At 41.8% G+C, this 25816-nt stretch overlaps 3 protein-coding genes across 4 annotated transcripts in view; 1 reads left to right on the top strand and 2 right to left on the bottom strand.

Moving 5' to 3' along the window:
• The window catches only part of LOC118423125 (probable ubiquitin-conjugating enzyme E2 31), a 69708-nt gene extending 65697 nt beyond the window's left edge, over positions 1–4011 (top strand). The window contains exons 2-6 of the mRNA XM_035831130.1: positions 1016–1140; positions 1299–1329; positions 1710–1737; positions 2819–2929; positions 3264–4011. Of these exons, the coding sequence (XP_035687023.1) occupies positions 1016–1140; positions 1299–1329; positions 1710–1737; positions 2819–2929; positions 3264–3401 (433 nt within the window). The 3' untranslated portion in view covers positions 3402–4011. The remainder of the gene's footprint in view (positions 1–1015; positions 1141–1298; positions 1330–1709; positions 1738–2818; positions 2930–3263) is intronic.
• On the bottom strand, positions 3882–9087 carry LOC118423085 (polyubiquitin-B-like). The gene is made up of 6 exons (XM_035831066.1): positions 8920–9087; positions 7693–8642; positions 7160–7486; positions 6079–6342; positions 5288–5617; positions 3882–4531 (listed from the first exon to the last, which is right to left on the bottom strand). Exons 2-6 carry the CDS (start codon positions 8236–8238, stop codon positions 4340–4342), a joined length of 1659 nt encoding a protein of 552 aa, XP_035686959.1. The 5' UTR covers positions 8239–8642; positions 8920–9087; the 3' UTR covers positions 3882–4339.
• A 5035-nt stretch (positions 9088–14122) lies between these two features.
• LOC118423090 (alpha-N-acetylgalactosaminide alpha-2,6-sialyltransferase 2-like) lies at positions 14123–25742 on the bottom strand. 2 transcript variants are annotated; one of them, XR_004831987.1, is made up of 10 exons: positions 25575–25742; positions 20323–20493; positions 19150–19576; positions 17315–17480; positions 16536–16704; positions 15805–15943; positions 15443–15546; positions 15200–15283; positions 14510–14930; positions 14123–14477 (listed from the first exon to the last, which is right to left on the bottom strand). XR_004831987.1 is itself a non-coding variant. In XM_035831071.1 (9 exons), the coding sequence occupies exons 2-9, from the start codon at positions 20439–20441 to the stop codon at positions 14636–14638; spliced, it is 1503 nt and encodes a 500-aa protein (XP_035686964.1). In that variant the 5' UTR covers positions 20442–20493; positions 25575–25742; the 3' UTR covers positions 14123–14635. The 2 variants fall into 2 exon arrangements, 1 of the variants encoding a protein (XP_035686964.1); XM_035831071.1 differs by having other exon boundaries at positions 14123–14930.
• Positions 25743–25816: the final 74 nt, after the last annotated feature.

The following is a 25816-nucleotide window of genomic DNA, read 5'->3' as shown; positions in this document are numbered from 1 at the left end:
GGCGCATGTTTTTAGCTGTGAGAAATTCCCTTTTAGCCAGCGGAACTGATCTCAAAAGTTAGATTGGTGAAAGCTTATTTGTAACTGAAGAAATTAGCAGGTGAAGTTTTGCAGCCGCGCGCTAGGTCGGAGGTACACAGTCGTGGGTTCTGAGTGGTGCGGTTGTACACTAGCAGCGAAAAAGTGCCTTTTGTGGGGATTGACTAATCGTAGTTTGTAATTGCTATAGAAAAAGTTCCTACGTATAGTTTACGTTGGCAATTTTTCCCACGATATAGGGTAAATGTGCTCGACATAGAATGAAAAATCTGCTCAAATTTCACGTAGCTTCATTATAAACGCGCCCATTTAAACCACGAATTATAACATAGAAGTCTATGGGAAGAAAAAACTCATCAATGAAACCTTAAATGACCTCTTGTTATTCACTGTTTATCCACTGATCTGCTGATGCCAATTTACTTTGATCAGCCCAAATCCTAAACATATCCATGCAATGACCAAGGACTGGAGGTTATGTCAGACATATCCTCCTTGCAATGACAAAGGGTAACACTAGAATACTAGTTTTGTTAATAAAACCTTGACGCATAAACATTTCACCGAAGGCATTTTTTTCAGACAATGAGAAGTGTCCATGTTTAATATAACTAAGGAGGTTAAACTTGTTATTTATTACCAAGGAGATTTATTACCTGTGGATTTCGACAAGGTGAAGATATATATACTTGATTCCGAACAGGATTACTTTCTCAGGGGAGTGAAAGAGGCTACAGTATCTACATCAGAGCCCACCAACCTTCCCTCAACCGAGAAGGGGGCCGATACCGACTGCCTAGCACCTTTGACCCTTTACTGACGTCACACTTCCGTTCCGGTTTTGGGTCATTACAACTTGAGAAGGATCAGAGGACTGATCAAAAGCTTGTTGGTAAGCGCTTTATTTTGTGTACGGATATAAAGTGTTAGAATTGTAACATAATATTACCAAGGAGGTTGTTGTAACCACCCCCAGGGTACAGAAGGAGCTTGCAGCCCTGAGGAAGTCCTGTCCTCTCGGTATCCAGGTGTCGCTGCCTTCAGACAACCTGCATGAGTGGGAGGCTGTCATCCCTGGACCTGACGATTCTCTTTATAAAGGTCAGATTTTTAAAAACAGAAATGTGAGATTATATTTGCCAAGAATGTAACGTGTTTATGGTAGTGTTTGTTTTTATAGTTTATGGACAGCATTTCTGAAAAGTACTGTTGAGGATAAAAGCCTGGTATTCTCAACACTGACCCATTTTGTTTTACAGGTGGCAAGTTCAAGATTCGCATACTTCTTCCGTATCCTTTCAGTGCATTTCCTGAGATTTAGTCTCCATATTAATACATTTTGTACATGTCATGTCACACTATGGCTAGTATCAGACTGGTAATCAGTCAGTTTGAAAGGAGTATGCAGTTAAAATTGTATCTAAAATGGCAGCTTCTTGACACTTTTAAAAAATGGCACATTGTTACAGTGATAATGGTATGTTACTACTGACAATTCAATGAGCTTGCTGAAGACAAACTCTTTCCAAACTCTGTCATGTTGGGCAAAGAATGTAAAAAAATGAACATCAGAGATTGGAAAGGAGTCTATACACACCACAGCCCTCTTCACACTGAATTAAAGCACATTGAATATATGCTTAAGGTATGTTTCTTAACTTACCTCCCAGTGAGAACTACCCACTTGGACCTCCTGTTGTAAGTACAATCATTTTGACAACCCTAGATCACAAACCCAGAGAAATCCTTGTGCTTAGTTGTATAGTAAATTATGCCCCAAAAGTTTCATCAGGTTGGTAGAATGTAGAATTCTTTTTACACAACCAGCAGGTGCTTACGTTTTGATGTCTCTCAGAAATGTATGAAGACAGTTACTACAATATTGTTCCAACAGTGACAGTTGTTTAAAGGCATACGAGGGGCGTGCAATAAGTAATGGTCCTGACCCACTTCCAGTTGTCTGATCTAAATGAAATTTTGTATGTGTAATAATTCATATCTCTATGGGTTATGTTGCAAAAGACAGCTCTGAACTAATTGTGGTTTCTGATTTACTGGTGTTTGAACTTAGTCAGGTGCGAAATGGACCAGGTGTGAAATGGAACCAGTTGAGTGTCGCGCAGTGATCCGGTTTTTGTATTTGAAAGGACGCACACCAAAGAAGACTTTTGATGAAATAAATGAAACTTATGGTGATGATGCCCCATCATATGACCTTGTAAAACGCTGGCATCCTGAATTCAAACGTGGCTGGAAGTCTGTGGAAACAGCTCCCAGACCTGGTCGTCCCTCTTGTGCCATTGATGAGGCATCAGTTGGAGGACCAACCTGGGGTGTCCTACAAAATCGGTGTCCAGAGCTGCATCAAACGATGGGAGAAATGCATAACTCTGGGTGATTCCTATGAAGAGAAAGACTAATAACTGTGCCAAGTTTCATTAATCTCCTGCTATGGGAAATGGGTCAGGACCATTACTAATTGCACGCCCCTCGTAGATACATACCTCCATATTTTTGATGGTCCATCCTGTTCACGGAGTGACCTAGTACTAGGTCGAGACGTGTGGATCTTCTACCCCTCACCCCGCCTCCTTGTGGAATAGGGGTAAGTAGGACTTGAGCAACTACCAGCCCTCATTGCAGTTTGCACCCTCCAGCTGGATGTGGATTGCTTCCTTAATCTTTCTGTCTTGTCTATACTGTGACAAAGATTTAATTGACAGCACTCTGCCCATAGACACACAAGACAGGGATTTATGTTTGTCTGTAACTATACCAGGTCCACTTCCTGACCCCCATCTACCACCTGAATGTGAGTCAGGCCTGTGGACAGGTGTGTCTGCGCTTCCTGAGTGAAGATGAGTGGGTGGCAGGGGGAACCATTGAACAGGTTAGTATTGTCTTAAGCCATAACCCAAAAATGTGTACAATTCTCCATTTCAATCAGTGTAAAGTAAAGGCTTGTGTATTTGAGAGAAAGTAAGAATGTAGGTAGCAAAGGTAGGTAAGAAAGGGTAGGTAAGAAAGTTGGAAAAAGTTAGGCAAAAGATTGGTTAGAAAAGGTTTGAAATTAAATGTAGCTAAGAAAAGGTGAATTAAAGTAAAAGGTAGGTAAGATGAGCAAAGAAAAGGTGAAAAGGTAAAAGGTTGGTAAGAAATGGTACATAAAAGGTTGGTAAAAAATTTTCAAGCTGATCCTTTGTCTCAAAAATTTGTCTTCCCAGGTTCTGAGTGCCCTGTTCTCTCTCCTTATCCGACCAGAAGAGGACAACGCCTTTGACCATGATGTTCTCAACAACTACCACCACTACAGATGGGAGTATGATGACATGGCTCGCAAAAGTGCAGCAAATGCCAAATAGGGACTCCGAGACAATCTTAGTCTGCTGAGGTCAACAGCGTTTTTTTTTAAAGATTTTGTTTTCAATTAAGTTGCTTAAGGATGACCAATAGACCAAGGACCATCAAGATAAGTTTGAAGCGGTAAATCAGTTGTGTTCTGTATCGTGTGAGGTCTCTACAAGCAGACGACACTATGTTGATCACCTGTATGATGTCTTGTGCAACATTTACCAACAGAGCAAAGTACATCTATACAATTGCTCTCAGTAAAAGATCCTTTGTTAGAATCGAACCAAAAAGCATGTCAAGGGTTCTCAAACAGCATTGTGCGAAGCCAGCTTTCCTGAAGAAATGAAAACAAAGCCTGGCAAACATTCAACCATACTTAGCATTGTTTAAGGAAGACTTATTTCTGACAAAATCTTTTTGTGTATGTATGCAGTAAAATGAATGGATATCCTTACTCATAAAAGCCCACAAAACATATATTAAATATTATGTTTATTGTTGTACCTGTTTCTGCATGTAACGACTTTGTAAGTAGCTCACTTATGTTCTATTCTTTTAACACTTTGTTATCTACATTAACAAAGGATTACATGGACAAAATAAATGAGATATGGGACTGTTTACTGGTCAGATAGTACTTACTTCAAGAAGGAAACACTGATGTTAATTAGAAAGTTCTAGTATCTTTGTAATTTGAGGGGCAGTATTTGTGTGTCACTGTTCTATGCTCAAATTAGACCATGAAGACAGAGTATGATTATTAATATTTGCATAATATTAATATATTTAATATCAACAGTAACATCGTGTAAACCTGTACTAGATTGTCAGAATCCCTGCATGTCCTTACAGCAACATCATGAAAGTAAAGTCATGATATAGTAAGCACTGTCACATTTTGTCATACCATGTAATACCATGGTATAAACCTGACTGAAGGAGTTAAAAGTTATGTGGGTTTGGGTTGAGGTCCTCCCAGCCGCAGTGCGAGGAATAGTGTGGAGTTGTTCTGAAGAGGGTAGTCAGACAGGTGTCTACCCTGGTACAGTTTCTGGCCCTTGTACAAGACGTGGAGTATCTGTGTGGCAGGAACCCCACTCCTCTCACTGATCTTACCCAACAGTTCATCTACAGTGGCATCCTGCAAGAAGAAAAATCACTTTAATCTATTCTCTTTTGCACTTCTCCTAGTTGTCAATCTTGCTTGGGCAACCACCTGAGCAGCCAACCACCTCCAGTCACAAGCCACTTTGATACTTTATTCCGTCCATTAGTTAACATACATAATGAATAATACATATAAGTACTTAACCTTTCTGGACTTAATGTAAAAACAAGGACATACAAGTTACATAAACTTTATACAACTAGTATTTACAGACTACAAATTACTGATTGATATACATAGGAAGCATCTTTGGGAACTTGATCTTTCAGTCCTGTCCAATTTCATTTAGTTAACCTGAACCTGCCCAGAGCAATTGCAACCACCTGTCCTCAACAACCATTTTTCCTCAATCATGTATAATCATCTCTTCGTAGACCCAAACCCACCCAAACATAGCTTGTGTGTACCCACCAAGTCTGTGCTCAGCTACTGTAATGAATGGTAAAGGGGTTTTTCTTGCCTTTGTGGACCAGAGCATAGGGTGAAAACAAGACAGTGAATACCAAATACCTCCAAAAGCTTCAGTGTGCGGTTTAGAGTGATAAATACCTAGCCTCTACTAGTTCCACATGTCGCTGGAAATAGTAGAAGTTGACCAAATAGGCAGACAACACAACAGAGGAGTTGTCCAGCCCAAAACTACAGTTTGCAACATAGGAAGCCTAGTGAGTTTCCTGTCTATTTCTACTATTTCCAGCAACGTGGAACCTGGTAGAGGCTAATAAATACCTTGTGGATGACTATATCATCCTTGTGTCCACTGAGCTGCCGAACAGTAAGCTGCCACATGTTACTGCCCTTCTTGACATCAGAGGCATCAGCGACCTTAACATCTTCCTGTTGCTCCTCCTGAGGGGTGTGGCTGTCTGAAGGAGGCCCTCCGATGCGAAAGAAGACTTCAATGGTGGACTTGTCTTTGATGCCGTAGTCGGACAGACGTTTCCCCTTCCCATACTCCAGGTGACGTGGCTTGTCTCCCATGTATAGGAATCGCAGGCGCTCACGACGAGAACCGTAAAGCTCACCGACCTTATCTATCAGTTTATCCACAAGGGTATCCTGCAAAAGGAGAGGCATAAGAATTTATCATAGCCTTCTGTCATGAAATAACTCCACAGAACATTTACAAGTATAACAGTAGTGACTGATTGATGTGAGCAAGTAACAATTCATACGTATTTTGGTAGCCTGGTATCCAGCCACATTATAGCTCCAAATACTTGCAGACAGGACAGACTAAGGAGCTATAATATAGCTGGATACCAGACTTTTGGTCTCTATATACGTCGTAGCCCTCTATTCCAAACAGATCTAAGGGGGGAAAGACAGCATCCAAGGGCTAAACAGTGTCCAACTGTCCCCCAACATCTGCATGCACTTTAAATAATGGTGTTGTTGCCACACTTGTGGCCATATATCAAGATGAATATTAATGGTACCAACACATCGCAATACAAGGGCATGTTCCACATAATATACTCACATAGTCACTCTACATTTCATATAAAGGACATAAATACCTTGCAGATCTTGATATGACATGTAAGTCCAGCCTGGTCCTTAACAGTAAGTTGCCACATAGTGCTTGAGGTGGGGCTGTTAGAAGAAAGCCCTTTCAGACGCAGGACAACTAACAAGGTGGACTTGTCTTGAATACCGTAGTCAGACAGATGATAACCCTGGCCGTACTCCAGTCGCTTGGTGGTGAAGACAACAGACTGTGACTCGATGGGTACCTTGTTTCTCTCACTGATCTTTTCGATCAGATCATCCACCGGGGCATCCTGCAAGAACAGACGCCTTAGTATAAATCATACAAACAAGATGGTTATACTTAATTTAAAAGTTCATATGTGTTGGTAGAAGTCATTCTTGAACTAGTTTAACTGTAATATCTAGCACAAAACTTGGACCCACCCAAATTTTCGACTGAACAGCACCACTCTTGTCAAGGAATGATAAAGAGTGGTGCTGTTCAGCCAAAAATTTGGTTGAGTCCAAGTTTTGTGTTGAATATTACAGTTAAACTACTTCAAAGATGGTTATACAACAATACAACATTAAGAGCAACAATTTGGTGATCACATTAGTTTTCTCTTCTTATCCTTTGCCACAGGAACTACTGAAATATATGTCCTTGCTGCTTATAAATTTCAGAGATATATAAACCTCTGCACCTCAACACACTTATCGAGAAGATGTGCATGTGCTTGGCTGAAAACGTAAGCCGTATTGCACTACTACTGCTAGCTAAATGAAAAAGCGTTGTGCTTTGCCGCAGTCTGAAGTTGCTTGCTTTTACATAACCTTGCAGCCAACAATGTCCATTCATTCATGAATTAGATTAGTTCCCACACAAAATTGAACCCACTTATTTCTGAGTCCTTTTGAGAACAAGGGCCATTTAATTGCTGTACAGTATGTAGGAAAGACTGGTGCCTTAAATGTACAAGAACTAGTGGTGTGGTCACTGTGGTATGGATCTAAAATATAACACTCTATCTAAAATGTGACTCGTTATCATGGCCTAAACAAGCAGACAATCAGTTTCAGTATGCACTCAGATAGTCAATCTACACATGATTTAAAGAACACTGATACCTTGTGGATCTTTATAGGTATACAATGAGAACTTGTGCTGTTCAGCTTGGCAGAAAGCTGCCAAATGTTGCTGTTCTCGTCCACATCAGGATCATTGGTGGTCTCCTCCTGGTGTTCCTGCGGGTCGGAGCAGGTCTGCCTGTCTGAAGGAGGCCCTCCTCTATCTATAACGTAGTGTAGTGTGTACATGTCCTGGATGTGGTAGTCAGACAGATGTTTGCCCTGGCCATACTCCAGCAGCTCGGTTGTGTACATGACACGCAGGTGCTCCAGAGGTGTGCCTTTCCTCTTGCTGACCTGGCTGATCACTTCATCCACTGTGGCATCCTGCAAGAAAATACAAGTGTATACTTATGGTTGGTACACTATCGTAACATAACAAGAAAGTGTTTCCAACTTCCCATCACAAATATGTTAGCTTAAAATGACAGATTTAACAAGGGATGTTAACAACATGGGCAACAACAAGAGGGATGGCAAAAAATTAAAGTTTGAGACAGTCCTGCCTGGATATCTAACCTTCATCAACATACCTTGTGGATCCGTACGAAAATGGTGCTTCCATCTGGTCCCTTGACAGAAAGTTGCCACATGTCACTCGCCCTCGCCACATCAGAATCATCATCATCGCTCTCATCATCAAACACGTCACGCATCTGATTATCACTCGGGTAATCATTCTCATGATCATAGTCCTCCTGATGATCGCTCTCATAGTCATCCTGATAATAATCCTGGTATAAAGTGCTGTCATTATCAATGTTATAACTAAGTGAACTGCGGCTACGGTAGGACTCGCTGTCCGAGAGATCGCCTCTATGAGATTGGCTGTCCGAGTGGTCATCTCTAGTGAGATTGGCTATCAGAGTGGTCATCTCTAGTGTGAGATTGGCTGTCAAAGTCGTCATCTCTACCGACTTGGTTGTCTGAGAAGTCAAAGTCAATGTCCCAGAGGTCATCTCTATGAGATTGGCTGTCTGAGTGGTCATCTCTATGGGACTGGCTATCCGAGTGGTCATCTCTATGGGGTCTGCTGTCTGAGCGGTCATCTCCACCAGATTTGCTGTACGAGTGGTCATCTATACCGGATTTGCTGTATGAGTGGTCATCTCGCGTTAGTTCCATGGTTATGTCGGATCTGAGTTGTGCGATTTGTGACTCAATTTCATCGATTCTCTGCTTCTGTTCTTGGGATGAGGATTTCACGCCCTCTATCTCCCTCTGTGAGTACTGCAGGCTTCCCTTGACTGCCTGAACTTCGCGGACGAGGTTATCAATTCGCCTGTTGGTTGTGTCCATCACCGTTTCAATACGGGATGTGAAGTTCTTCTCCTGCAGCTGCATGAGATTGGTGAACTCCGTCTTTTGGTTGTCGAGAAGTTCTCGTAATGTCGACATGGTGACGCCATCTTCCTCGGGAATGGCGCGAAAGTTTGTGCGTTTTCTCTTCCTCGGCGCCATAATTTTTGGGAGGGGGGCGGCGCTGAAACGAGAGGAGTTTTAACGTTAAAGGGATCATCAAATTAGACAATGTAGTTTCACAAGACTGAATAAGTCTTACGAAATATCACCTAATTGATTGATATAACGAAAGTCCCAAGTCGGCGCTAGCCGACATGGGACAAAGCCTAAAGATAGTGAACCATGATCTGATGCATCGTTAAACTTTGAAAGTAAATAGTATTATACGGGGTCACCAACAACATATGATAGAGGAATGATAATGTTTTCTGTGGTCGGTCCAGTCTACAACACCTCACCTTTAATCTCGATGTGGATACAGGACCAATTGGACGAGTTGAGACGGAAAAAACGCCCGAATCTGTGAGAATGACATGAGTTTTGGACTCCTACGTCGCCATCTTGGATAGTGACGTCATCTCCAAACACATTATTCATGCTCAGAAGTGCCAGAGAAATGCCGGTTTTATCCCGTTGTATATATCGTGACATAAGTCAGGAAAGATGGACATTATCTGCAAACCAGGTCATTTTTATATAGTTGATGAGGATATGCACTAATTAATTTCTTTGTGTTATTGGGACCAACTGTAACGTTACACATGTATGGGGTCCACTCTGCCGCTTCCAACATCTGGTTCAAATTTCGTGCAAGTATTCCGTGGAGCCAGCGATCCGAACTCGCGCTCGGGTCTTGGCACGACAGATAAAAAGTCGTATAATCTTATTCTTTAGTCCTTTCGGGGGGAACGTAAGCCTAATGTCCCGTGTATACCCCACATATGTTTTATGTGATACCCTCAACCGTCAAACAAATGCACATGAAAGAACCCAACATATTTTTCGCGAAGAGTGGGCGTGGCCACGTGCATAGCATTGCACTACCACTGTATCGCCCATTCCTCGTTAAAGGGGCAAATTGCTGTCGCACGTAAGCAGCGGGCCACAGTTTTCTTTAAAGACACAATGACTACGTATTTTGCCCTTTTCCGTTACAAGTACATGATAGTAATATGCTAAGCAATGTTTTCCCACCATTGTTAGTTGCCTTTTGGTCGTCCCGGGTAAGGTTTTGCTTAGAAACACGCTAAAAACACGTGTCGGAAATGCTATAAAGGTGAATATCGTGGCATTCTGATAATGAAAAGACGTTAGTTCTTTAAATTTTCAGTCATAATTTACATCAACCACTTAGGCCGGCTTGTCACGTGTTGATGAACTTGTCCAGCAGACGACCTTTTTACGTCAGATGCCGTTTTATTCTTGTCGCCAACTTTTGTATAATTTACGTTACCGAACTTCTGTTGGGTGTAATTCGCTTACGAAAAGACATTTTCCGATAATGTTTTCACTGTTTTATCTGCTAAACAGTGGTGTTGCGTATAATAAACAAATGACAGAACACATAAAACACGAATGTTGGAAACATGACTATAACCGCCAATCTCAGGCCGTTTGTCACTTTTTTGATATAATTTACGTTACCATAATAAGTCCCTTAGAATTATAGAAAGATCATTACTTTTGTACTCATAGGAAAGAATGCTCCCAGATAAGTAATTGCCTGCAGAGTTAATCTTTCCAGAGCTGTTTGTTAAAATTTTATTTATCATTAAAAGCATAAATATAATTTACGTTACCATATAATTTACGTTACCATTTTTTTTCTTCAACATGTCATCGGATGTTCAGCAAGAGCACATCAACCAAAGACGTATTATCTGCTGTAATGTTACTGTAGGTGGGCTTGGCTTGCCATAGAGTCACAATGCAGTCTGTTTATATGTTCCTGTTTCAGTGAATTTTACGATGCTGGGACTTTACTTTTCTCATAGGAATGTAGAAATACGAGGGGCGAGTAAGAACAGAAAGAAACAACACCCCTACTCCCGGGATTCGAACCCGCGCCGAACCCGGGCAGCCGGATCACAAATCGAACGTGCAAACCGTTCGGCCAAAAGGCTTAAGCCATTAGGCGTCTTCGGTTTAGCAGTCCTTGAACACCACTGTTACACTACTCCCCCTTTTCTTTTCAAGATTCGTCCTCGAATCTCCGAGATCGACATCCCTGTGTGGCACATACTAGCCTGTTACTCACAGGGCCGGCGTGGGAACCATTGTAGAAATTCAGAGGGGCGAGTAAGAACAGAAATAAACAACATCCCGACTCCCGGGATTCGAACCTGCGCCGAACTCGGGCAGCCGGATCACAAATCCAACGTGCTAACCACAACACCAAAAGCTCAAGAGCTGTTGGCGTGGTCAGTTTGGCAGCGCTAGAACCCCACTGTTACAGGAACGATGTTCAAATGATAAACCTGACATGCACCAACTTGGAAAGATGCGGGTGTTTATATTGATATCTGATGCTTCAATAATCAACATTACACGGAATGTATAGTACCAAGTTGAATAAATGTATATTGGGTTGGACTGAACCAAAATAAACCCCTGTTGTCAAAGTAGACTCGTCCAAGTTTGTCGTCATTTTCGCGGGCTTTTTGAAGATCACACGACTGGAATGACAGAAATTCATGCTCAACACTGACTGATGAAGTAAGGTACGTTTCAAACATGTTTGTCTTAAATAGCAACAGAGATTATGATCAGCTAATTATGAAGGTCAATGTAGTCAAGATTCGTGTCACAGAAATATTTCTCGTTTTACACAGTGGACCCCTTTATATAAACGTACAGACGGCGGTAAATCAGCGACACTATTTACGCTAGCGCCACGTTATCTACATTGAGGACTTGTCATTGAGTTATAAGCTCCATGATCAAAAGCATATGGGCTGCAGAAGTTAATAGCTAACTTAAGTTAAGACTTCACTATAATTAGATGTTCCGAAGTTTTCACCTTTGCTTGTTTAGGTTAACGTTGGAAATCTTGTTAATTAGAAGCAAACTACTCTTTCAACCAGTCGTGACTGCACAGAATTGATGCACAGAATTGTTTTACATGGACAGACACATGGATCAAGGCAGAAAGCTATTTGTGAAACCAATCCCACTCTATAAAGTCAAGATCTATATAACGTCAGGCTTGTCATGTAATCATGTGGCATTAGTATAAAGGGACAGGCTGCCAGGATAACTGTAGAACAGACTGCCTTTACACATGCAGCTCTCTTTAGATAGGAAAATTCACTTAAGGGTAAATGACCCGCCCCGAGGTGTATATGGTGTCATAACGCCTGGTCCTTTGCTATAACCACCGAATAAAACCACCGATGTGAGCGAAGCGAACGAGGTGGTTTTATGAGCATCGACACTGGTGCCGGTGTCGATGCAAATCGACACCGGTGCCGGTGTCGATTAATTCTGACCAATCAGAGGAGCGAAACCCACCTGCCTGGCCTGGATCTTTGTGTTACGGCGTCATAACCAACGTGGAACGGGGCCTTCTGATTGGTCCGCGGCGCCTGGCTATATGATAATGTTGTTTATAGCCTTGCTCATCAACAAAAGCCTTGTTATACACATATTACACAGTTCTTTCTGCTGGTATTATTGAACCACACGATATAAGGTGTATGGATGGACATTTTGTTAGGTAGCACATTCATTCTATATTGATGTGACATTGTGTTTGTTCCACGAACAAAGATTGTCCTGACATTAAAAAATGTTTTATAAGAAGTGCGATGACTGGTGTTTAGTTTGTTGTCTTTCCAATATCGAAAGCTTGTTCTAGAAAGGCCCAGTCCATCTGGTGCATGTTGCCATCGCATCATGTCCTGCTATTCCCAAAGACTTCATTAAAGGACGCGAGGACGAAGCGGTTCTGACCTAGAGCGTGTGATTGCGTGAATCCTTTGTTACTTAGCATGTATTTAAATAGACCCCGCCAAGATAGAGACCTTGCATATCTTGGGTGTCTTTCCGCAGAGTCCGGGTGGGTATAGGACGAACAAGATTATACGGGTATTCCGGATAACAAAGATACACTTTTTTGCTACTCTGAGTTAGCAACATGAAGATAAGAGGTCCAGCATTATAGACGAACATGACCTGATCAGTTCAAATAGAGCCAGTATGTACACTATTCGGCTTTCCTCCAAATGTTAGAGATTCTGTAATTTACGTTACCACAGTTCATTGGCATTTACCTGTAGAATAGATATCGCCTGCTTCCAACCATTTTCATAAATATATTCTATCGCTCTTATCCCATCCTACAGGGTGAAAATTAAGGAGTATTAAACGGTTTGTCTTCATATCAGAAAAAAAAAAATCATTTATTTACTTTTATACAAATGTAGCAAATTAATAGCTAGTAATTTTGATGATTATTCCGAATTAAATGACACGGCGGTTAAATATTTCTCATTGGCGTGTAATTTGAAGGTTTTGGGTTGGAAAATTCGCTAATTTGGCTGTTGTTAATCCACTATTACTTGCTGGAACATTTCTCTGTGTAGTAATATGCTCTTTATTACGAAATTGTAGGAAAGATGACATGGCCTACTAAAAATCAAATATCTCCAAAATTAAGCGTGTTAGCACCAGACAAAAATAGCAAAAGATAGTCGATATAAGTGGTAACAAGTTCATACCAGCAGGTAAGCGTTTTGGACAACTTTATTTTTTACCATTTTCTACCTCCAATTTTCCCAGTTAATGAGGAATGGGCGGTATACATTTGGCCTCCGTTGATCAATACTGACGATGGTAAGATTATTATTCAGCACTAACACTAACTACCTGAAAAAAACATATGGCTGAGTGGATGCTTTACCTTTTTGTTACATGGTAATTGCCCTTGGTGCTGAATGGCCCTCCCCGGTATATTCTAACTTTAACGTTACCTAAATACATCGGACGACGGTATGTGAATTGTCTACTGTCTACACGACTACTGGGTATTAATGTTATAGGGAAAAATAACAGAGCGAGTTGGGTTGGAAACATCAATTTCCTTCAATTGTTTCTTGTCGTAGGAGTAAAACCGGGATCAGACACGATTTTGTTTCTATGTCACTTAACCTGCTAACGTTATTACAACCTTAAACACAATTCCGACAAGGATTATAGTTGTCAGTTTACAGTAGAATATTTGCCTTTGATGTTTTTGTTTTCACCAGTTGGCGTTGTAGGCGTGTGATCTATCGGCTGTCTCCTATCTTTGTTGCATCTTCCTTTGATCGCAACTCGACATATCACAGCTGTTGTGACTTGAATACCGTCAACTATCGATCGCTTTCAAGTTCAGACGGCGGTAGGCAGTGATCAAAACAGAACAGGAGTTTGTATGTTGTTTGTTTTTCATACCCGATAAACCGCCCAACTGACACACAAGATTTGTACTGAATAGCACGAGCTGCAAGCTGCCCGGACACAGTTACAATAATAGATACAAATTCAAAAGAATATCGAATCACAACATATGGCAACTGCTGTTCAATCAAGTAAGGAAGGAAGTCTCGCCACAGTCTGCATACGTGATTATTAGTAAGTCACAACGGAGCAACATAAAAACGGACTGAAAAAAGGCGAAAGTTGGAAAGCCAACATGAAATTTATTGTTTGTGGCAGATGTTAGCATTAAAACATTGCGACAAAATCAACATTTGAATATCAGTGTGCTCTAAACACTAGTATCCTCATACAAATATACAACTCATGTACTAGTAAATTGTTATTCCCATACAGATATACACCATGTGTGCTGTACAATGCCAAATATACAAAGGCTCTTTGAAAGAAACTGTCTTAAAATATATATAACTACTGTACAAACATATCAGCTCCGTCGTACAGGATTAAAAGATACCCTACATATACAGTTTGAATGTTCCGTTTAAATATCATAAAATACAACTTAGCAGAATGGGATACGATTTCAAATGCATATTGTCATCTCTATGTCCTCAAGTCCGATATCAACCCTATTCTATAGCTACAGATCGCTTTCCTTTCAAATATCAGCGCGGAGCAAAACGAAGGTAGAATAGAATGGATGCCAGACTACATGTTCCCCTGAAGTTTGTTCTGAGGTAACCGAAAACCACTTCATTTTCTACGTTTTCTGGCTGTTTCTGTTCTGTTTCCTCTGTACAATTTCATAAGTCCTGCCTTGTCTAATTTATCCCATATTTCTATTTCCATCTGGAAATCGTGGTTGGCGTAAAACACGACTTTGTGCCATTCGCTCTCGTAGTAGTGATCGTTATACTGTCTGTGATCTTCAGTGATGAAGCCATAGACGTCCGTGACATCACAGGTATGTAGAGCGGTAAGTAGCATGGAGCCGCCGGTAGTGGGCCGGTAGATGTTGCTTCCTTTTCTCCGTGGAGAGTCCAACCAACTGTAGATGGGGGAACGCAAATAAGTAAAACAAAAACATAACATTAAATTCACAAGTAAAGTACTTCTTGAACTGAAATTCTAGTATCTGATTGACTTTCCAAATATAAAATAAACTGATACTTCATGTAACAAACAAATATAATAGAGTAATGAAAAATGATAAAGGACATTTAATTTTTGCACTCCGCATGTTTCTTCAATATTATTTGTTTGTTTATTTTGTTTTTGTTTTGATATCATAAAGCAAGGCCGCAAATCCATACTTACAAGTTCTTCAGATATCTCATGAAGTCAGGATGAAGCATCCGGAACTTCGTATTCGCAGGCCTCTCACCATACTGAGACGGGGGCCTAGAATTATTTGGAAAAATTCATAAAAAATACTCTTGTATGAATATGATGTATGTGCATCGAAATAACAAAGAAATAAGCAAAATAGATTTAATTTTAATTGACTTCACATTTCAAGTAGCTGGCCACTGGGGCTGACAACAAAATAATAACACATACGCCTTGCTTTTATCTCGGCCTGACTCCACTGGCTTCCAACTGATGGCGGCGTCAAAGTACACGTAGTCTCTTATACTCGAGGAAATTGTGGTATACACCGTATCCTGGGGTAGAGGATACATGTAAACGTTAGAACTTTATCATTAGATTTCAATTATTGTCAACTTTCACCACTTACTTCTGTGATTTATGAGATACTCTCATATTGATATTTCGTTTGTGAGATGAAACATGAGCAGAAAACACTTTTGTTACAGATACATTTACCATTAAGATCAGGAAGATTTTAATTGTCCACAATACTACAAGTCTAAACAGTCCAATATTCTACTTGTCTGTAATTCAGAAGACTCTGATCACACCTTGTCCTGTGGCGGGTGCTTGTAGCCAAATTTCCGTGTTGCTGCCTGTGAGTTCTTCATGGTGTTGATGTCATGGAAGTAAAATGATGTTCTCTTCCCGACATCCTCTTCGTATCCCTCAATAATGGCGGAGTTCACTCTGGTGTTTTCAACGAGAGAAGCCAGTCATCATTTGATACAAATTATTGTCATGTTGGCATGTACACAGTATAAGACTTTCTGGAAACGTTAAGCTGTACTTTCTAACACGAAGATTAGACTTACTCTAATTTTCGACTGAACAGCTTCAGTCTTTGTCAAGGAATGAACCATCCACTGCTTCTGTGACGTCACATTATGTAAATAGCTTACGCGACTCGGTGAGCAGCGGATCATAAGTTGCAGGAAGTCTATGGCGCCCCCCGCCTCTGTGAAGTTTCGTGTTGGAAATTACAGTATAACTTTTCCCGAAAGACTTCTACCAACACAGATAAACTTTTAAATTATATAAGTATAGGAGTAAGTACATCATGAATGCAAGAACTGTAAATGTATTTAAGTTAGCGGGATTTAATTTCGCGGTGGCGGGAATAAGTACTTTTGGCGGTGGCTCTAGGTTCGCGGTAGCACCATGCACCGTAGTATCTTACTGCTATGGAAAATGTTCGCAGTGGTTTCAAGTTCGCGGTGAAGCGCCCACAGCGAAAACCGCGAACAGTAAACCACCGCGAAAGTCTCTGCATTTACAGTACCTCCAGACGAAGTCGTGTCCGTCTATCTCCTTCCCCTTGCCGGACCCCCTCAGGATCCCACCGTTGCCGACAACAGCACACCGGATACAGCCGGTATGGTCCGGCGTCCAGCCAGGGAACATGTAGCGGTGGTCAGATGTGTTCAAGTGACGTAGACAGTTCTTGATGTCTTTAGTAACAGAGATTAAGAAATCATCGATATCATTTATAGTGTAATCCTTAAACATCACTTTATTTTATACTCAAGACTTTTAAAAAATCCCGGGAACCAAGACCAATTTGTCATTAACAGAGCGATATAGGTTACAAAAATGTATAGTTATGCTTTATTTGTGTTTTTGGAATCCTTAAACACCCAAAAAACACCCAAACACCCATCCTTAAACACCCAAAAAACAATCCAAAAATCTCTGGTATTCAAGACCAATTCATTGTTATTTACAGAACGATACAGGTTACAAAATGTATCATTATCATTTTGTATTTTTGGAATCCTTTAACATCCCTTTGTTTTATACTCAAGACTTTAAAAAAATCTCCGGTAACCAAGACCAAATTTATTCGTGATTTACAGAGCGATGGAGGTTACAAACGTGTATCACTGTGCTATTTTGGGTGTTTTTGGAATCCCTAAACATCCGGGTTGTGGAATCCTTAAACATTTGTTTTATACTCAAGACTTCAAAAAAATCTCAAGCAATCAAGACCAATTCATTTGTCATTTACAGAACGATAGAGGTTACCAAAATGTATCACTATTCTATTTTGTGTCTAGTTACCTGCATAAGGTATGCCTTGCCAGCCGTAGTTCATTTTAAACTGCGAGAGTCTGGCGTATTCGTCAGGGTTGATGTGTTCGTTCCACATCAGGACGGGGACGTCGGGGATCAACTTTAGTCCTTCTGGGACTTTCTCTGGGTTCTTCCGCAAGGCACTGGGGCATTTCTGTAAGCGGAAAGGAATGAAATGTCTATCAGATTGAGAAGACGTTAACATGGACAAGGCACTGCATCATATGATGTCCTGACTCCGGATCTAGGCCAATACAACAAATTGCTACGCAAAAGAGACGTCGTGCCATTACAATGTGAAACGCACTATGCTACTTTACGGTATTGAGCAATGATGTAAGATTAGTACACTAGTGTGGGTAGTTTGTAGTTGTTAGTAATACACATACGTGTTACTTGCCAAGTTGCCATACAATGTACCTGATGCAATCGCTGTACAATAAACTTTGACTTGACTTGACTTGACTATGATGGGACGAGAGCATGACGAGATGCACGCACTTCAATTTATATTTATCATACTGTGTGTAGTTTCTTTACGCTTTGACACGCGGGTGTTTTTCTCCGTCTCTGCACCTTGGCTGCTGCAGCATTTTAAAAATCCTCTAAGATTTATAGAAGCTACAGGCGAGTACCACATAATGAGCAAATATCCGCTACCTGTGCCGTGGTAATCCTCACAGAACATCAATTGTCACCAAAAGGAAATTAGGAGACACAGGTATATAAGAAAATCGTAATTAATTCTTTGTAAGGGCCAACATTAAGCAAATCAATTTCTCCAGTTACAAAAGATCAATACCCTTGGCGTTCCGTATCTTTAATAAAACCCGCGCCAATGCTCACGTGGAGCAATTAGCCGGTCAGTTTGAGGAGAACTTGATAACCTCTCTGACACAAACTTTTCCCTCTCAAGAATTCTTTTGTAACGGAAGCTCTTAACACCCCATTTGTTAACCACGGAGAGTTGACCAAGCAAACATGTCCATGGAACTAGATCAACCGGGTGCCAATCTTTACAGTCTAAATCACAGACATTTCAAGAGTACAAGTAGATCATTGCGCGTTCAACGGGTCTTTTGTACTCTTTGTGCCAAATAAGAAAATGTTAAAATTACTTTAACATTAGCTCAACCATACAGATAGGGTTAACCACCGCACAATGTCCCACAATCAAAGAAGATCTAGGTATACATGTAAACATTGCATGATTCGTCCATCTTTCTTTCTTAATTGATCTTCTGTCGTTCAATTCTTCCAATACATACATTTGTAATCTATACGGTACCTGTTTTTCGTGCAGTAGTTTGAACATTTCCCGGCCAACTTATTCCATTGAAGCGCCAGGTTTAGTACATGTACTATTAATTCAATGTGCTCTGTTGCGGCTTCGTGCACACCTGTTACGTTCTTATCTCCTGGGTTCGTCGCTGGGTACGCTAGAGTGCCAATAGCGACCTTTGACAGGTTTGTTTACTCACAACGTTCAATCGCGTGCGGTTCTATGCATAATGATATATGACAGTATTTGTCGAGACTAAGACCGTACTGATTCGGTGGAAAATGAAATACCAACGGCTCCACTGGGAAATGTTCCGGTTCCCCTGACCTAAGGTGCCCTCAATTCCATTGTAGTTGGCTTACTTACATGTATGTGTTACCGCGTTCAATAGCTATCTAAAGAGAGGTGTTTGGACACTATAAGTGTGCTGTTTATTTCTACTTCATACAATATTGAATGTGAATATACGGTGTATTGCAGCTGGAACGTAATCACAGAAGTTATCAGGGATCTTAATTCATTGATTTTGTGAGTCACTTACCGATTTTGTGTAGGTGTCGTCACTCAGAAACCATTTGGGGTCCCGCTTGGCTGGAGGCACTGTAGGCGGCAGTGGAGTTCCACTCTCCGTGGGTTTCTGCGTTGCTTCCGTCCGTTTGCTTCCCGTGTCAACTATCGGGGATTCGTTCCGATCCGTTTTGGTGTTGTTTAGGTCCGACACAGTTTGGTTTTCAGTCGGGGGCGCAGATTTTACATTGTCTGTTACGTTTCCAGTCTGAGGCTGTTTGGTTGTGCGCTGGGCATCGACTTTGACCAGTTCCTTGGATGGGGCTGAAGTCTTTGCTTTTGAGTCATTCTCCGAAGTTCTTTCTGCCTCCTCCGGGATACGTGTGGCGTCATGGCGGTCGACTGTGTCCAAAACACCCTTAAATCGCCTGAGTCCGTACGGGGGCAGGTTGCTGTAAATACTGAACAGGACATAAAACAGAGAACCGGAACGGTCAAGGACTTGCTTGAAACACACGGAATCAGAGAAAACTATAAGTTTTTAATGTTCCCCTCAATCGTTTTCTTTCTATGCCATTGAAGACAAACATGTAAACCACCAACCATAAACAATGCAATTACTTCCATTGCTTTGAAAGAAGAAAACGACTTTAAAAATCACCCTATTTACTTCATCCTTGCCAGTGAATCTTCTTCTACGTGTTTGTTCGAAATATACTATCTACAAGTACATAAAGAATGTATTGTTTTCCTCAAGTGTGCTTTTCGACGTTGGGTCACTGTCGAATCAGGCGTCCTAGAAGGCCAACTCGTTTTGGGTCTTACGTTATTCAGTAGAAGGTCAGCAGAAATCTGTGGTACTAAAGTGACTTTACCACTGCATACATCGTATAATCTCCAGGAGGATGTAGCGGTCGGGCTTGTTTTAAGAATATTTGTCGGACTCATACCCTCTTTTTTCGGGTGGTAGGTGCTTTACAGGTACCCGACAGTGCCTGTATAGACTATCAAGCACTGTGCCCATTGAGTATCTGTAAAATAAACATAAAAAACACGACCAAACACGCTCAAAACGAGCCCGACTGCTAAAAAAGCTTGGACTCTTATCTTGATATGGTAAAGGTTACCCATGAAAACAGCTGTTTCTGTCATGTCCGTTCATGTGTGTATTGATGTACTTTTATCTGGATGACCAATATTTGTTTACCTTGATGTCCAGTGCGATGCGCTGTCCACGTCAGCCGGGCTCCTGCGTAGATAGGTGAGCGACAGGAACCCAAGCGCCAAGAACAGGCACAGCAGAAACAACCACTTGAACCGCCCCATTTGCGCGGTGGTATTGCACTCTTCAATAGCCGGACTCAGTTGTACTTGTATACTGTAAGAAGAGGGAGAAAGTCAGACGTGGTATCGCGATCGGCACAATGCAGTCCTGTTGCAGTCTTCTAGCTGGAACTGTGCCGTAAACTCGAGTATTTCATAAAAAAAAGTTGATCACCTTACCTCTTTTATGTAAGACGAAGTTTTTTTACGACAGTACTAGTGCTTTATCGTTCATCTGAGCTAATCTGTTCTCTTATTTGACATGATGAAGGGACAACGAACGGACACTACCAGTATTAAATGAAATTATAACTGCTAAAAAAAAGAAGCAAAAAATCGATTCCCTAGTGTCGCAGTGCTCTGTAACAGCTGCGTGATGGTATGATGTATCACTGGGTATGATTTTTGTTTCCATACCAGCCCAGTTTTTCTGTGATGACGTCGCCTAAATACAGTCTGCTGTGCACATGCGTGTTTCCCCAACCTAGGCTCGTGTTCGAAAATGTCGCTCACTTCGGAAAGACTTACTCTCCAAGCAGAGTTTCGGCTCCCTAGGCCGCGAGACATGAAGAAAACAGTGCATAATAGAAAGCCCGATAAAAATGCCGTTAAAAACGTTAATAAAAAAAACAGCCGGAGCCTAACCTCTGCTTGGAGAGTAGCAAAGACTATGGTTATTACAGGGACGAATGTGTCTATTACTCGTCAACAAGATAGAAAGATGGACAAACACTAAGGTCATTGCCCTCATGACAACAACAGCTAGAATCCAAATCCTGGCACACTGTGGTTTCTAACAAACCTTACGATGAAAAGCTTAATGAAATGGCCCTATGTAACGTACAGAAAAGAGATGTAGCAAGAGACTGGCCAGTTTAGGAGACCGTTGTTCAGTACTAGGTGATCGATCCGTGTGACACGTGTCGCTATCACACACCCACAAGTATCCTGGTTCTTATCCCTAAACATGACACATTAAATATTTCACATGAGCCGTAAGACCCTCAATCCAAACTTCTTCAATCGGTATGGCCTAATACAAACCCCTCCATACAACCGCTAAGTGCGCTTGTGACCCTCCTGTGACCTATCGATAGTATCATTTTTGTAGTGACTTTTAATACAAGTAGTATGGGATATCGCACATGCGTTATAGAAATGTAGCGTCGCGTGCCCCCACTGTCTAACTAAAGCAAACGTACTACAATGGAAACATACAGATATCAATGATATAAAGCTGTGAAGAAGAAAAGCAATCCACGGCGGTGATTCCTGCTTGAACGAACCTATTCCGTTAGGAAAGTGGCACTTGACCATTCTGAAGCTGCGGTTTCAATTAGGCCGTGTGCCTCTCCAAGCATTGATGAGGACCACTCATCCGTAAAACGAGATCAAACTATTTGCACGTCCAACTTTGGAAAAGAAGGGAGGCGCCAGTCACCGACGTAGGCGCATGCCACAGTACTACTGTACAGTACAAGTCTTGGTGACACTAGACATTAACATAACTCAAGCAACTGGATAGGTTTTGTAAAGGGGCGTTTCGTGACTTGGAAGAAGAAAACACGCATTTACCATCAAAACTTATCAAAACTTGACTATTTCGGTACCTCGATGCAAGTGTTGAACGCACTGTATTCGACATGATAAGAATTTCAGGGTCTTAAATTTGATAGGCGCGTTTTGTGGCAATTTTTCGAGAAATGATTTTCCTATGACAAAGGCGTCAAGCACCCTTCTATGACTGATAGCCTGTGAGCTGTTGTTGCCCTTACCCTGACCCTGAGTACGCTGACCCAACAAACACTGTGATTTACGACTATCCCTTACTTTATATGGAGACGGCCGTATCTATGGACACACTATGGTCTCACTCTACCATATATATAAAGTTCCCCGCTACGAACACCTACCAATCATGCAGTTTTGCACACAGAAAAGTAATCATTTTTATCAAAATTTCTGTAATACACATGTAGCTGCAAATGCTCCGCCCCTTTCATTTGAGTGAGAGTAGTAGGTGTCCTTTTAGGCAAACACGGCGTCTCCAAGTTTCGTGTCACGATCAGAGTTGCTCTGTGTTCTATTACACACTTACCGCTTTACCGGTCCCGTGAATATGAACTCCTTCCTCTGTGCTAGTCTTCCAAACAGTCGGTACTAATGGCCAGCAAGCCGTTGATAAACAAATCTACGCTGGCTGGTAAACTCCGTGTACAAGGTACAGCTTGTGTCGCACATGGTCTACCGGCAACGACGGACTGACTTTATGTACAGTTCTGACAGCAATGCACGCATCCGGTTGGACGGTTCGCCTATATTTACCCGTCCTTGGGGCTCCTGGGTGGAAACATCTACTTTGGATACATTTCTGTCCACGGGCTTGTAGAACGAGGCAAAACGCAAGCCCTTGCACCTAACACAAAGCTTTCTGCCCCCGCCTGCCTATAAACCTGTAGCTCCTGAGCATTTACGATCAGCGCTACTCTTTGTATGCTCTGTGCGTCAGTATGGGGCGCGGATGTGTTTGTATGCCGTGCCATGGGTAAACGAACTTTGTATTGTTCTTTGATCTAAGTAGGAAAATAAAGACCCACATGGGCGTACCGGGACATTCAGTGCTGGAGATTTCTTTCTAGTTGTGGTTTGTTCTTAGCGTTTCGCGATGAACACACGCAGTGTTGTACAAACTGGACGATCTAAAAGTTTTTACTAAACAGTGTGTAACACAAATACAAACACTGACAAATTTGTCGTGACTGACTTATTGGCGGTAGAGTTCACTTGTACGTAAGGACGCATTGTGAAGGAAGATCATAAGATTTACTGTCACATCTAGGACCTGTGAGGCTGCAAAAATTACAAGTGAGAGGAACAATACTAATTAAATAAAGTACGATCTTTCTTTCAAACATCTGCATGAAGATTAATCAAAACGTGACATATTACCATCAGTGATACTTTGAATTCTGTCAGTACCACAAGATAATTGCAGGGTCAACATTTGATTCGTAAAAGAATGTAACTATATAATTAAAAATGACTCCATACCCGCCTTAAGGCTTAAGCACATGCCAGTTTGTCCTGCCGACAACCCTTGAACCTTTGTCCTTGAACCCCGCTGTTACAGAGGCTACCGTCACATTTCCAAACCGGGGCCCGGCCGGGCAGCTAGCCTTCGGAAACGAAAAAAATATGATACAAAAGACACCAAACTACACAAGCCGTAAAGATAATAATCGTGGGCATCACTTGTGTACAATTTAACGTATACGTGTCTATTTTCCGTTTCCATATACGTACAGCCCGGAAGGGTCCCAGTTTGGAAATGTTAGTCTCTACCAGACTCCGGATCGCTGTTAAATCGTAGAAATGGAACAAATAGAGGAGTAATTCGGCCAGAGGAATATAGCTGAGTAGGGAACAGCACGCGATCCGTGGAGACTATGGAAATGTGACGTTAGCCTAACTGTAACAGTGGGGTTCGGCACCGCCAAAACTGGCCATGCCAACGCGCTGACCCTTTTGGCGTAGTGGTTAGCGACGTTGGGTTTGTGAGCTGGCGGCCAATGATCGGCGCGGGTTCGAATCCCGGGAGCCAGATGACTGTTTCTACTCACCTCTTACATTGGTTCCCACGCCCTGTACCTCTTACATAACCACAGCCGCGAGGTCTTTTGATGCTAGCCATCCATATACTACTAATAAGCAGTAAAGCTTGTACATGCTCTACAGGAGGCTATAACCAAAACTAAGAGTTACCTTTGAGATAATGCTCCAAAACCTTCAGCGCAGCCCATGCCTCGGTACACATTTCTCAGATTAAGTTCCTCCAAAGCGTCAACAATTTCCCCAGTGTTAATTGACCTTAATTCTCCAATTGTATGCCGTTGCCAACTTGGAAGCGGCAGCGTTCTAGAGAGGGCCTACAGCTTTAGTCTATAGCATGTGAGTCTATAGATTTATAGGCTCAGCGAAAGCGCGAGCCATACATACATATAAGGACGCGGCAGAGAAAGACAGCAGCTTGCCCAGGGCTTGCATCATACCCATCTGTTTAAACCCGAGAGGAGTGCCGTAACTAGAGGGGTCATTGCGGTGTTGCTGTCCTTTTGACACAACTAATGCCTTTCCAACCTGAAGGATCATGACCCGTAACACACACGACCGTCAGTGACTACCCCTTCACACGACACACACTCAGTCTGGCATTTTTAGATAGCCCCCACTAGACCTGTCTGTGGACTGACTACATATATCATATACACGTCGTTAGAAAATGACCACAATACTATAGAGGGTCCACTGTACATTCTTAAACTTTAAATCCAGTCAGCTCCTCTGACAAGATATCCCCCCTGACAAATTTCTGCCCGTTCACAGCCAGGCAGGGAGGTCTGCTGGGAACTAAGGTGTGCCTCTGGTATCATATTACCTAGAATGTTTTTGTTCAACAACAAATTGTTGATGCCACAGTGACGTGGCCATTTCTTTCCGTACACGAGATTCACCAGACATAATGAATTTTGTACCAATTGATTTCAGGTTTAACGTATGCGATAATATTAATCTCAAGAAGGTAACAAAATTCTCAGAGTTAGACTATAGTCCTCAATTCAAGTGAACAGTCGTAAAGGACATGTCAGGTACGGTCACTAATCAAGCTACAGTAGCAGCGCTACAGTATCAAAACACAAAAGGCAGTCTCCATGTACATTAATATTTCAAACCATGTGACCTCTATTACTATGCATAACGAGCCCTTTTTGTCTTGGGGTACGGGTTTGCACTCCAGACAAACCTGTCAGACTACTAATACCTAGCCAGGTGAGAGGACACCTTGCGGCTCATGGCTGTCTACTTATACACGTACTTAGTACGCATTTCATGTACTCTGACTCTACAAGCTATGTTATACGATGGAATATACCTTTTCCTATCTATTCCAAATGACAATGGGCCTTCTTTCGTGTGGACTATCCCCGTTTCTGTGAAGAATTCACTTCCGCCATAACGCGAAGCGAATCGCCACCGTGACGCGCGATTGTACACATGTAAAATACGCATATCACGTCAACACACCACAGCTGGGGCCAGAATACCTAGTACAAATATTGTCAAATGTCATTCCCATACCTCAGAAAGTCATGATCATGTTCGTAGTGCGCTTCCGTCGTTGCTATGGTGCTAATTATCGATCTGTTTGTCGTCGTGCCAGCCCATCAACTGACATCTTCCTGCTACAGCTACAGGTCAGGGGTCAAGCCGACTGGCGCACGGCGCATGCGTACAATCACGAACACCTGCGCTGCCTTCATCTTTCCAAGGAGGTTCTTCATCTTTCCATACACATTGTATTAAGTACCTTAAATAACGTT

This window comes from Branchiostoma floridae, chromosome 9 (assembly GCF_000003815.2).
Source record: "Branchiostoma floridae strain S238N-H82 chromosome 9, Bfl_VNyyK, whole genome shotgun sequence".
NCBI classification, from domain to species: domain Eukaryota; kingdom Metazoa; phylum Chordata; class Leptocardii; order Amphioxiformes; family Branchiostomatidae; genus Branchiostoma; species Branchiostoma floridae.
This window is presented reverse-complemented; position numbering and strand designations above follow the sequence as displayed.

Excerpts from the sequence above, each read along its gene's own strand:
- LOC118423090 (XM_035831071.1), bottom strand. The coding sequence starts at position 20,441 with ATGGGGCGGTTCAAGTGGTTGTTTCTGCTGTGCCTGTTCTTGGCGCTT. Across the intron at positions 19,577-20,322 it reads GCATCGCACTGGACATCAAG|TATTTACAGCAACCTGCCCC; the intron begins GTAAACAAATAT and ends TGTCCTGTTCAG. Across the intron at positions 15,284-15,442 it reads GGCCGAGATAAAAGCAAGGC|GCCCCCGTCTCAGTATGGTG; the intron begins GTATGTGTTATT and ends AAATAATTCTAG.
- LOC118423085 (XM_035831066.1), bottom strand. The coding sequence starts at position 8,238 with ATGACCACTCGTACAGCAAATCTGGTGGAGATGACCGCTCAGACAGCA. Across the intron at positions 5,618-6,078 it reads GTCATATCAAGATCTGCAAG|GATACCCTTGTGGATAAACT; the intron begins GTATTTATGTCC and ends CTCCTTTTGCAG. Across the intron at positions 4,532-5,287 it reads ATGATATAGTCATCCACAAG|GATGCCACTGTAGATGAACT; the intron begins GTATTTATTAGC and ends TTCTTCTTGCAG.